The sequence below is a fragment of the Hypomesus nipponensis genome, chromosome 11, assembly GCF_054491055.1.
Source record: "Hypomesus nipponensis isolate SF chromosome 11, ASM5449105v1, whole genome shotgun sequence".
Taxonomy (NCBI): Eukaryota; Metazoa; Chordata; class Actinopteri; order Osmeriformes; family Osmeridae; genus Hypomesus; species Hypomesus nipponensis.
In genome coordinates, this window is record NC_140371.1 from 537,448 (window position 1) to 550,633 (window position 13,186).

The 13,186-nt window shown below is 44.9% G+C and overlaps 1 protein-coding gene across 1 annotated transcript in view; it reads left to right on the forward strand.

Moving 5' to 3' along the window:
• The window catches only part of msh6 (mutS homolog 6 (E. coli)), a 33,025-nt gene extending 20,305 nt beyond the window's left edge, over positions 1-12,720 (forward strand). Inside the window, exons 6-11 of the mRNA XM_084666993.1 lie at positions 2,447-2,748; positions 6,927-7,044; positions 7,137-7,226; positions 8,240-8,394; positions 8,485-8,684; positions 12,506-12,720. Coding sequence (XP_084523119.1) covers positions 2,447-2,748; positions 6,927-7,044; positions 7,137-7,226; positions 8,240-8,394; positions 8,485-8,684; positions 12,506-12,587 — 947 coding nt within the window. The 3' untranslated portion in view covers positions 12,588-12,720. The remainder of the gene's footprint in view (positions 1-2,446; positions 2,749-6,926; positions 7,045-7,136; positions 7,227-8,239; positions 8,395-8,484; positions 8,685-12,505) is intronic.
• The last annotated feature ends 466 nt before the right edge of the window (positions 12,721-13,186 follow it).

A 13,186-nucleotide genomic window follows, 5' to 3' on the forward strand; every position in this document is an offset into this window, starting at 1 on the left:
AACAGTAACGTAATCAACAACGTCACGAAAGAGCCCTTGGGTTGAATTTGTTTTCAACAAACAACATATTACGTTGCTCTGATTGGTTGTAGGTCTATCCAATTGAGCGAAGAGGCATTTGTTTTACGAGTTCGGTTGAAACACGCCCCATACTCACAGCCCAACGGAGAGTTTTCAGACTCATATTCCGACTAGAATTAGTCGGAATATGAGAAAGAAGAAGTATGTATGACAGGGTCAGGCTATCCATGCAGGCTATTACATCACAAATAGAACAACAAGACAAAACAGAAAAACAATACAAGGACAGATAGTACCAGTATGAGTAAAAATAAATAGAGTGGAGGTAGTGCAACAATAGTAATGTTAAATAACGTTAAATAAAGTGCCATAAAGTTCATGTGTCAGAGCTATTTAGGAGGGCTATTGCTTGGGGGGAAAAACTGTTGAGGTGACGTGATGTTTTGGTCATGCTGGCCCTGTATCGCCGTCCAGAGGGGAGACGGTTAAAGAGACTGCTGGCAGGATGTGAGGGGTCTGCCGTGGTCTTTATTGCTTTCCTGAGGGATCTGGAGCTGTGAAGGTCCTTGAGGGAGGGAAGGGGGCAACCGATGATGCGCTCTGCTACCCGTACGACTCTTTGGAGCCTGGCCTTAGAGCGGGCAGAGGCAGAGTCATACCAGACAGAGTGAGAGGATGTAAGCACACTCTCAATGATAGCCCTGTAGAACTGCACCATGATGGGGGGGGCTGACCTGTAGTCCTCTCAGCTGCCGGAGGAAGAACAGCCGCTGCTGACCTTTCTTCACTAATTGAGTGATGCTATTGTCCCATTTTAGTGTGTTTGTGACGGTTGTGCCTAGGAACTTGAAATGCCCTACTACGGTGACAGAGTTGTTGATGACAAGTGGAGGATGTGTTGGAACCTTTTTACGGAAGTCCACAATCACCTCCACTGTCTTGTTGACATTGAGCTCTAGGTTGTTGACTGCACACCAGGACTCTGGCCAACCTCCCTCCGGTAGGCAGACTTGTTGTTACTGATGAGACCTATCATGGTGGTGTCGTCTGCATACTTGATGGTCTTGACAGACGGGTCACCAGAGGAGCAGTCGTTGGTGTACAGGGAGAACAGCATGGGGGACGGCACACAACCCTGGGGGGCACCGGTGTTAACTGTGCGGGGCTGCGACAAATGCGGGCCCAGCCTGACATACTGTCTCCTGTTGGTGAGAAAATCTGTCATCCATAAGCAGGAGAGGGGGTGGATGTTCAGATGGGTCAGTTTGCTATGGAGGAGGTTGGGAATAGGGATGGAGATTTGAACTGATTTCACTATTCGAATAGTATCCGAAATTATTTTCGAATATCCGGGTAATCTATTTTGTTAATGTGGTTCCGTTATGTAATTAGCCTGACGTGACGCAAAGCATACAGTAAACACATGAACCACCACACATTCTGGCAATAATTGGGACTGTTAAACTATTAGATTAACTAAGGGTTGAATAAAGAAAACAAATGAAAGATCAATTTAACATGACGAAAAGACAATGAACTTGAAAAAACGCTGCGTCTTCAGACGTAGGCTCTTAATTTGGCGGAAAAGCGATAGTCTATTATTATGTGAAATAAAAAGTAGGCTACATTGGACTAAATTAAACACATTGGGTAGGCTATCCTCCATAAAAACGAAAGACACGGAGAAATATTGCATATTAACTTGGATATTAACTTGGAACCGGAATCCTATCGGATACGGTGCGCCACCACACATTGCGAACATAAACAGCCGATAACGCTAGCTCTACATGGCTACTGGTAAGAAAATAAATAAGCCACAACTGCATTAGTCATACGCATTTTTATTCAGGAGAATTAGCATGTAAACATGCTCAGGGGAGAGGCTAGTACGGATTCGATTTACGAGCAGGCCGGCGTAGAAAAGACTGCAGGAACTGAGGTTGTTGCGTGGTACTGCTTAGCCAGGACACTATGCTTCTTGTAGCGCCAAATGAAATGAAAGGAGACTCGCAGCAGAACGCAGGCGTAGCCTACCTTTTTTGATGGTTTTCATCATTTTCTAACGTCACAACTATTAGAATTCACAACATGACGCGACGGTTTTTCAATACAACCTTTTTTTTTTTATCAAACTACGCTCATAAGTATTCGAAAAAAGTATTTGAATACTAACTTACTTTAGGATATCCGGATATTCGATTAACCACGCCCATCCCTAGTCAGGAATGATGGTGTTAAAGGCAGAGCTATAATCCACAAACAGGACCCTTGCAAAGGTGTTCCGATTGTCCAGGTGTTGCAGAATGTAGTGAAGGGCTATGTTGATTGCATCGTCTACTGAGCGGTTAGGTCTGTATGCAAATTGAAGGCGGTCCATGATGTGGTCAGTGTCATCTTGTCACACATAATTTTCTCCAATCAGACGTGCTCTTGAGCCTGACCCGGTACAGCCAGGGGGGAGATGGACCAATGAGCAGGCCTCAGGTGCTGCTTCCTGGTGATGACAGCCAATCAGCTCCCTTCTTGGACCTGCGTGGGTCCCGCCACCCCTGTGTCACCAAGACGTTCTTTGGAGACGACTTCATCCCCAATGACATCGCCATTGGCTGCCCTGGCAGAGAGGAGGAGGAGGGGCAGGAAGCAGGAAGTGGTGTGACAGGCCAGGCCCCCTGTGTTCTGGTCACTGGACCCAACATGGGTGGAAAATCCACTCTCATGAGACAGGTTGGTATCCGCCAATATGCTGTTCCTGTCTGCACTATGTACTTCCTGTCTGCATTATGTACCAGGGATGAGAGTGGTTAATTGAATATCCGAATATCCAAAAGTAAGTTAGTATTCAAATACTTTTTTTTTTTTTTTTAAAGCTGGAAATACATTTTCCATGTGTCATGAATTATAATACCTTAGTTGTAATGTTTGAAATTAGTAAAAAAGAAACCCAAAGGCCTTTCAGTTGGTGCTGAAAACCAGAGAAATGGCTTGCAAGCAGAACAAGGTGTTTCCATCAGATTGGTGACCTAAATAATGTTAAATGTAAAATGTCAAGCTAGTGTACCACAAATCCACCAGCTCAATGCAGAATCACGTGAAGTAAAATCATAAAAGAACAACTTTGTTCAGGTCAGACAAACACAGCCCCTCACCACAGGGCTCCAGACTAACTTTTTTTAATAGTAGTAGCCCCTGACTGAAAATTTTTGGAGCGCAAGCAGAACATTTAGGGGCACATCTTATATTGACCTGAAATGCATTTATTAATGTAACTAGAGAGGGTACAATTCAGTGGCAATTTTAGATCGTTTTTAGGTCTAGGCTCAAGCACCCCTAAATTTATTCTCAGCACCCTAACCCTAAAAATATATATTTTAAAATATATTGTTTATGAACATTTGATGCTGGTAGTTCATGAGGAAAAGGACATCCTTCGTTTTTTTAATTCATTCAATATTTTGCATAATAATACATAATACGGGGTCAGATGGCTGAGCGATTAGGGAGTCGGGCTCTAATCAGAAGGTTGTTGGTTTGATTCCCGGTCATGCCAAATTACGTTTTGTCCTTGGGCAAGGCACTTCACCCTACTTGCCTCGGGGGAAATGTCTGTACATGCAAGTCTTAGCTAAATGACTTGTATGTATGATGCACTTTTCGTTCAGTCCTCCGACACCCCAACACATACTTGCTGAGTATAACAGCACAACAGCTCAAACACAGGGATACAGTAGGAACGCTAGTGCTAAATAAGTAGCTGCTAGGCTCCATGACGCCGGATAAGAAGGGCTCGTGAAACTGCCGACCAAAAGAACGAAAGGGAACCCACTTGTCTGGCAGATTAAGACATGTTCGTAGGAATTTAGCGAAAAATAGCCTAGACTTTTAGCTACGGTACTAATGCTGAGGGCTTGCTGAATTCGCTGTCTTCTCACATTCCCTGAGCAGGCGCGCTTGTTACATGGCGGAGTGCTATTCTAACAGCGGATTTGCCAGGGGTACGCCAGGAGCAGTTCACAGCCGAGGGGACCAAAGTTCTAGTCAGGGCCGTAAAAGATAGAGAAGTGACATTGTATGGGAAAGGCAGAGCAGATTTTTCATCGCACTAAATTGCCCGCTTATGCTACTCATTCAAATTCTTATTTTTATAGTCCTGAACCAAGCGGAGGAGTTCAAGTATCTCGGGGTCTTGTTCACGAATGAGGGAAGAATGGAGTGCGAGGTCGACAGGCTCACGGTGCGGCGTCCACAGTGATGCGGGCTCTGCATCGGTCCGTCGTGGTGAAGAGGGAGCTGAGTCGAAAGGCGAAGCTCTGTATTTACCAGTCGATCTACGTTCCTACCCTCACCTATAGTCACGAACTATGGGTGTGACCGAAAGAACGAGATTGCGGATACAAGCGGCCGAAATGAGCTTTCTCCGCAGGGTGTCCGGGCTCTCCCTTAGAGATAGGGTGAGAAGCTCGGTCATCCGGGAGGGGCTCAGAGTAGAATCGCTGCTCGGGCATCTGATTAGGATGCCTCCTGGACGCCTCCCTGGTGAGGTGTTCCGGGCACGTCCCACTGGGAAGAGGCCCCGGGGAAGACCCCGGACACGCTGGAGGGACTATGTCTCTCGGCTGGCCTGGGAACGCCTCGGGGTCCCCCAGGAAGAGGTGGTGGAAGTGGCCGGGGAGAGGGAAGCCTGGGCCTCCCTGCTTAGGTCGCTGCCCCCGCGACCCGATCCCCGGACAAGCGGCAGATGACGGACGGACGGATAGTAGTGCAGTGTGCAGGGGCTAAGCTTGCGCCCTTAAAATAGCATCTGAATAACGCGCCATTGACTTTTCCTGGTCAGTGGCGGAATTGTTTTGCTGAAACTGTAAAATAGCACCAGGGAACGTTTGCACCGGAATACGCCTCCTTTTTTCGCTGAACCGCCCCCAGGAGTGCAGAGTCATTCCCTAATTTACCTACGTGCTTCTGTGGAGGGCAAAGTCCGCTTTGCGTTGAGTGCAAATTAAGAATAATACTTGCGTCGTTGACAGTCAATTGCGCTGGGTGTAAGATAGGGCCCCTAGTGTTATTGCGCATGGTTTAAGAGCCTACGTCTGAAGACTCAGCATTTTTTTCCAAGTTCATTGTCTTTACGTCATGTTCAATACATTTATCATGCCATTGTTTTCTTTATTCAGGCGTAACTCTTATTCTATTAGCTTAACAATCACAATTCTTGCCAGAATGTAGTGGTTCATGTGTTAACTATATACTTTGCGTCATGTCTGGCCAATTACATAATGGAACCTCAGCATTATAAGAAAATAAAGACTATCTGGATATCGGAAAATTGGGGATACTATTCGAAAAGTGAAATCACGTCAAATGCCCATCCCTACTATCTATCAATATCTCTATTTTATACTTCCTAAATGCACTACTATACCGTACTATATACGACCCCTATAACCCTGACCCCTATAACTGGCGGCTAATCTACCGCACTTGGACAGATTTGGATTGGGTAACTCCAGTGTTGCATGAGTTGAATTTTGCTTTGCCACAGAAGAGCGACTTTAGCGTTCAAAAGTAGCCTACGTTTATGGGATCGCAAGAAAACTGTTAAATATTTGTAGTGAGTTAGCTATAAACAATTATTACATGGTTGAATACTCCACTCTGTTGGCCTACAATAAACATTTCACAATTCTAACCAACCTTGCATTTGATTTGTTAAACGCATTCTGGTAGATTGTTCATATTCGCGCACATGCATGGCTTTCAGGTGGTGAAAAAGATTGCTAGTGTTTCCCTCTTTGGCTAGCACAATTCAACGCCACAACTTACAGAGTAGGTTCATTGGCTGGCACAATGCGTGCAGCATCCATGTTTAAATGTTTTTTTAAATAAAAGATACAAATTTGAAGAAGCCCACTAGGCTGTATCGATTGACTTATATTTTATACCAAACAGAAACACTTAGTACATGTATTAATATATTGTGATATCCATGATATGACAAAATCCATATCATGGCACAACACCATACCAGAATTCACGTTCATACCGGTATACCGTCCACCCCTACTCTGACCCTATAACCCTGGAATAACCAGTCCTTCAGTGTGGGCTGGTGGTATAACTATGACCCTGCAGTGTGGGCTGGTGGTATAACTATGACCCTGCAGTGTGGGCTGGTGGTATAACTATGACCCTGCAGTGTGGGCTGGTGGTATAACTATAACCCTGCAGTGTGGGCTGGTGGTATAACTATAACCCTGCAGTGTGGGCTGGTGGTATAACTATAACCCTATGACCCTGCAGTGTGGGCTGGTGGTATAACTATGACCCTGCAGTGTGGGCTGGTGGTATAACTATAACCCTGCAGTGTGGGCTGGTGGTATAACTATGACCCTGCAGTGTGGGCTGGTGGTATAACTATGACCCTGCAGTGTGGGCTGGTGGTATAACTATGACCCTGCAGTGTGGGCTGGTGGTATAACTATGACCCTGCAGTGTGGGCTGGTGGTATAACTATGACCCTGCAGTGTGGGCTGGTGGTATAACTATAACCCTGCAGTGTGGGCTGGTGGTATAACTATAACCCTATGACCCTGCAGTGTGGGCTGGTGGTATAACTATGACCCTGCAGTGTGGGCTGGTGGTATAACTATGACCCTGCAGTGTGGGCTGGTGGTATAACTATGACCCTGCAGTGTGGGCTGGTGGTATAACTATAACCCTGCAGTGTGGGCTGGTGGTATAACTATGACCCTGCAGTGTGGGCTGGTGGTATAACTATAACCCTGCAGTGTGGGCTGGTGGTATAACTATAACCCTATAACCCTGCAGTGTGGGCTGGTGGTATAACTATAACCCTATGACCCTGCAGTGTGGGCTGGTGGTATAACTATAACCCTATGACCCTGCAGTGTGGGCTGGTGGTGGTTCTGGCCCAGCTGGGCTGCTATGTCCCAGCTGAGAGCCTCAGCTTCTCCCCTGTGGACCGGATCTTCACACGCCTAGGGGCGTCGGACCGCATCATGGCTGGTGAGTCACACACACTGCTACGCACAGTCCCTCTAACACACACACACACACACACACACACCATTCCTCTAACACCCCTGTGCTGTGTGCAGGTGAGAGCACCTTCTTCGTGGAGCTCAGTGAGACAGCCAGCATCCTGCTGCATGGAACACAGCACTCCCTGGTGCTGCTGGACGAGCTGGGTAAGAAATACTTGTACTAGATCTACCATACATACCCCTGGATCTACCAAGATATCCCTAGATCTACCATACATACCCCTGGATCTACCAAGATATCCCTAGATCTACCATACATACCCCTGGATCTACCAAGATATCCCTAGATCTACCATACATACCCCTGGATCTACCAAGATATCCCTAGATCTACCATACATACCCCTGGATCTACCAAGATATCCCTAGATCTACCATACATACCCCTGGATCTACCAAGATATCCCTAGATCTACCATACATACCCCTGGATCTACCAAGATATCCCTAGATCTACCATACATACCCCTGGATCTACCAAGATATCCCTAGATCTACCATACATACCCCTGGATCTACCAAGATATCCCTAGATCTACCATACATACCCCTGGATCTACCAAGATATCCCTAGATCTACCATACATACCCCTGGATCTACCAAGATATCCCTAGATCTACCATACATACCCCTGGATCTACCAAGATATCCCTAGATCTACCATACATACCCCTGGATCTACCAAGATATCCCTAGATCTACCATACATACCCCTGGATCTACCAAGATATCCCTAGATCTACCATACATACCCCTGGATCTACCAAGATATCCCTAGATCTACCATACATACCCCTGGATCTACCAAGATATCCCTAGATCTACCATACATACCCCTGGATCTACCAAGATATCCCTAGATCTACCATACATACCCCTGGATCTACCAAGATATCCCTAGATCTACCATACATACCCCTGGATCTACCAAGATATCCCTAGATCTACCATACATACCCCTGGATCTACCATACATACCCCTGGATCTACCAAGATATCCCTAGATCTACCTAGCTAACTAAACAGACCATATGTGTGTACGCGGTGTGTATGTGTTGCGTGTACTGTGTGTGTGTACTGTGTGTGTGTTGCGTGTACTGTGTGTGTGTGTGTGTGTGTACTGTGTGTGTGTTGCATGTACTGTGTGTGTGTGCAGGCAGGGGCACAGCCACCTATGACGGGACGGCCATCGCCAGTGCCGTGGTGAGCGAGCTGGCGGAGAGGCTGGGCTGCAGGACTCTGTTCTCCACGCACTACCACAGCCTGGTGGAGGACTATAGCCACAGCACTGCTGTCAGGCTGGGACACATGGTACTGTGACCGGCAGGCCTGCTTACACACAGTGCTCTCTCTGCTCACACTGTACCAGGTTACAATCCCAGCTACGTCTCTGTCCACCAGGCCTGCATGGTGGAGAAGGAGAGTGACGACCCTAGCCTAGAGGCCATCACCTTCCTCTACAAGTTCACCTCGGGAGCGTGTCCTAAGAGCTACGGCTTCAATGCTGCCCGGCTCGCCAACCTGCCCCCGGATGTCATCCAATCAGGAGCCAGCAAGGCCCGGGAGTTTGAGAGGAGCAGCATGAGCCTCAGAGTATTCAAGTACGATCTGAACACACACATACGTGTGCACTCACACTCATTCACACACTTGACTGGCGTTTCATGACTTGGTCAGTTACCTTTTGAATTTCTGCCTAAAATGACATGGTCATAACTAGGGCTGAACGATTTCAGAAAATAAGCTAATTACGATTATTTTGACTTAATATTGCAGTTGTGAATTAAAATGCGATCTTTTTATGATTTATTATTAATAAATATAGATATATACTACTGATCTCCAGTCAGCAACATTACACACAAAGTTCAGAAAAATTAAGGAAATACCTCTTTAAAAATATTTTGGTAAATCAAAGCTAAACATAGGCTAATATAACATGTACGTTGGAAAAAAAACTTGCGCTGTGGGGACCGTTGGAAATATTTAGGACTCACGCATCTAAAGGTTAAATCTAAAAAAGAAAAAAACACACTGTCTGACCATTTCTGATCCAGTCAGTAGCCTAACAGAAACAGTATGGCACTGACAGCCATAGTGATCCTACTAAATGTGTATCACCGAGGAGCATCATATCTTTCGTGATGAACTCTGTGACTGCTCGAGTAATTTCGTACATGAAAATGGAGTTCGACTTTGAAACATTTTGATCAGTGATCCTGCCGGATGTTATTAGGCTTATTTGACACACTGGTGTTCAGCATTTTAGCTATGCATCGTACATGGCTTTGTGGTGTTTTTTTTAGGGCCGAATTAGGTTGGTGTTGTTGCCCCGTGAGGTAGCAATGTTAGCCAGGCATATTTTGCACTGTGTTGCGGAGCATCTTTTTTAAAGGCAAAATTGGCAAAGTGTCTGTAGTGTCAGGTTCTGTCGAGCCTGAGGCCACTGCACGTTACACTTTACCTTGACCTGTACAAAGTTGATACTTAGTCTGCAAACTGCGTTACTCTCGCGTGTCACGCGAGCAAAGTAAAATCGCAGCCTTTGCAATTACAAAATCTTGTTTTGTCACATTGCGATATCGCAAATGCAATTAATCGTTCAGTCCTAGTCATAACTCAGGATCATAAGTGAGAAGATGCATATTGTTTGAAAGGAAATCGTCGATATTTGTGGATGTTCAATAAAAGTATTTACCACAGACAAAATAAGAAACACAAAAAACTAGATATTGACGGAAAATGTAGGGTGAAGCTTTGTTATTATACCTACCCTTTTTACATATTCTAGATTGGGGGTACTCAATAGGCGGACTCCGGTCCGAACCCAGACGCAATCCAATTTGACCGAAGCCAAAATTCTTCCTATATGCACTTCTAATTCTAATTCAAAATTCTAATTTAGTCATGATCCAAGTGAGTTTTCATTGGTGTATGATTTTGCACGATAGCCTATATTTTTTTTCCTACTAGATGTGGTTTCCATCTTCCGTGTACAATCCAAAGGTCCAATCGGGAGCTGTAATAACTGTAATCACCGTGACCTTTCACTCACTCAACGTTGGCCGCAACCTCTGTGGGTCACGCAGGTTGTGTGTCATTCGCAACAACGCAGGCTAATCAATTTGGTAACGGTACCTGTTTCTTCCTTTGCTAAAATCATGGCTTGACAAAACCCAACCAAAAGCGTAAAATGTATTCCGAAAATTGCAAATGTAAAACAAAGTGGACTGACGGGTATGCATTTGTGTTGCCGGTGGGGAGCACAAAACCGATATGTTTAATCTGCAATGAGACTGTTGTCCTTGTCAAAAGTGTTAATGTGAAACGTCACTTGGACACAAAGCATAGACACTTTGAACAAAATTACCCCCAGAATTTTGAGGTAAGGGCCAGAAAAATAAACCATCACTGTTCCGGACCCTAGACTGAATGGGAATTTGGTGAGTGGACCTTTTGGTTTCTAATTGAGTACCCCTGTTCTAGATGTTCCAGCAGGCAGCCCTTTCAGTTCTCGATTTAGGCTATACAAAACAAAAGCACATTCCAAATGTTTCATATACAATAATAATCATACCTCAGTGTTATATTTGTGTTTTGTATTTGCAAAGTGAAGTACACATTCTTAATTCCTTGTCACAACTATTCCACAAGTGCACCTGGGACTGACATGCATCTAGTAGTTGCGTTTGGCCTTACCCTGTTTTTTAAAAACCTTAGTTCATACTGGCTCTCTAATTTCAACAACCTCTGAATACATTATCAGTCATATCATATACATTATCAGTGCAGTTTTACGATAAACTATCCACCGATATTAACAAATGTATCACTGCTGTTAGGACAATCCACAATTGAAATCTAATACTATTAGATTTCCATTGTCGATAGTCCTCTATTAAAAAGACTAGTTTATTTTGGAGTACATGTAAGATGGAGCCAAAACAATGAAGATGAGTCACATTGTTGTCGGCCGTGAAAAAAATGTTTGTCCTTGGGTGAGTTAAATATCCATCTGTCCTATTTTAAAATCCAGTTGTTATAAAAAAATTAAATAATTAATACAGTGAAATTCTAGATAACTGTTGTTGAGGTCTCAAATCAGGAGGAGAAGGATACCAGGTTAAATGCCAGACCAAGTTATTTGTAGTTTATTGATAAGAAATTATGTATTCATTGTTTGATTTCAACACACCAGGATGTTCTCAAGTCTAGATCGGCGATATCAGTCTCACTTACATAGACAAAGGCCTTTGTGAGAATAGTCTTGACACAAGTCAGAGAGAGTTCTGCCCAGTCCAAATTCTGTCTACCTGTCCTCGGGAGACAGGTCTTGTACCCCCCAAGAGAGGGCGGTGTTTGTTAGGTGATTGGTCAGAAGACCATGGGTAGGGGGTGTGGTCATCCAATTACACGGATGCAAACAGCATGCTTTTCGGCGCCTCCTGCTTTTTTCACGTCAGTTTGGGTAACTTGCGTGAATTGTGCAGATGAGGTGGCCAGGAAGAAGGAGTAAAACGAGAAGAAGTGCTAGATAATTTAATAAGCGTTTGTCTCAGAATAAAAAATTAAATTGAATTTTACAAATTAGTGTCGGTGTATTTTGATCAGAATGTAATTTTACTCTGCATATAGGGGTGGGCCAGGGATGTCAGGGGGTTGGTGGCAATGTAAGTATATGGATATTTGCCACGGGGTGAGGGCTTCAATTACCTCTCTTTTTTGACCACATGTGTTTGCATCCCTGCAATTAGGTGTCCAGGGTGTTTGTGGTAGCTCAGGGTGGGGAGTCTCCAAGGTAGGGAGTAGATCATCCCAAGGTCCTGATGATGTATGGGGTGGTGGGGGCTGCGTCTCCAAGAGAAGGGGCGGGGGGCAGACAAACCATCCAAGGTCTGATGTACAGGGGGGGGGCAAGGGTCTCCAGGGGAATGGGGCTTTTGAGGCAATGTTCCCTCTAAGCTGCGCGCCTCCGCGGCCGCACAGACCAGTTGCAGGACCCGCCCACAAAATAAAATATTTATTTTTTAAATAAAATTATTTTATAAAACCAATAAATGTTCAGTTGATCGGCGAAATGCGGAGAAGCCCACTTCATACACAAATACATTTCCAAGTTAACCAATGCACCCTCGAGCCTGCGAGGCAATGTATGCATCATATAAGATTTAATTGCTCAGAAGTCCAGTACAGATTATGTAGGCCTAGTACAGCTCTATAAAACCTGAACCAATTACCTACGTATACAAAAAGCCTGAGTCGTGTCATCCTTATCGATCGTAGCACCATGAGACGTGTAGCATTCAGGACCTCCTGGCTGCTGCACTCAGAACTAGAGGTCAAAATACATTCATAGGGTTGTGATCTGATGCATGGTGCTGTATGCGTTGGAGAATCAAGTTATTCCCTTCATGTCTGACAGGAAGTTGTGCCGGTATGCAGACCAGGCCGCTGTGGACGGCCTCCTCTTCTCCTCACTGGTGGAGACGATCAGCAATCTGTAGGAGGGGCCTGACCTCCTTCGGTGTGGAGGTGACCTGTTCTAGATCAACTTTTGTATTCTTGTTTATCCCCCACTGTGTTCTCCCAAACACTAACAACACTGTAATGATCTAATAAAGTTTATTTTTAAAAATGTCCACTTTCCTCTAGGAAATTAAACCCTTTTTCACACTAGCATCTACATAATGGTTATTGAATACTTCACAATATATTAAGTCTAATGTTATGGTCATGCATACAATTCAGGCTGTATGAGAACGCACAGTCACCAATACATATGGATGGTCAGGAAGAAAGCAATGGAACGTACAGCTGTACAGATACTCGTCTCAGCATGGGGAGGGAACAATCTCCAGCAATATTTAACTTAACGTTAAGAGGAATCTTCAGAAGACGGGCCAGCAATGATTTCACAAGACTTCCTGTCGTGTCTCGGCGGTGTGGAGCTTCTTCTGGACAGGATGGAGCGCTCAGCACCCTGCACCTTTCCAGAGCATGTGTATCACCCCCTAGTTTTCCTCCCCAGCAACAAAACGTTGCCACAAAGTGTCCCTGTTAGAGAGAGCGCCTCAGGTGGACGAGGATAGGTTTCCGGACTGAG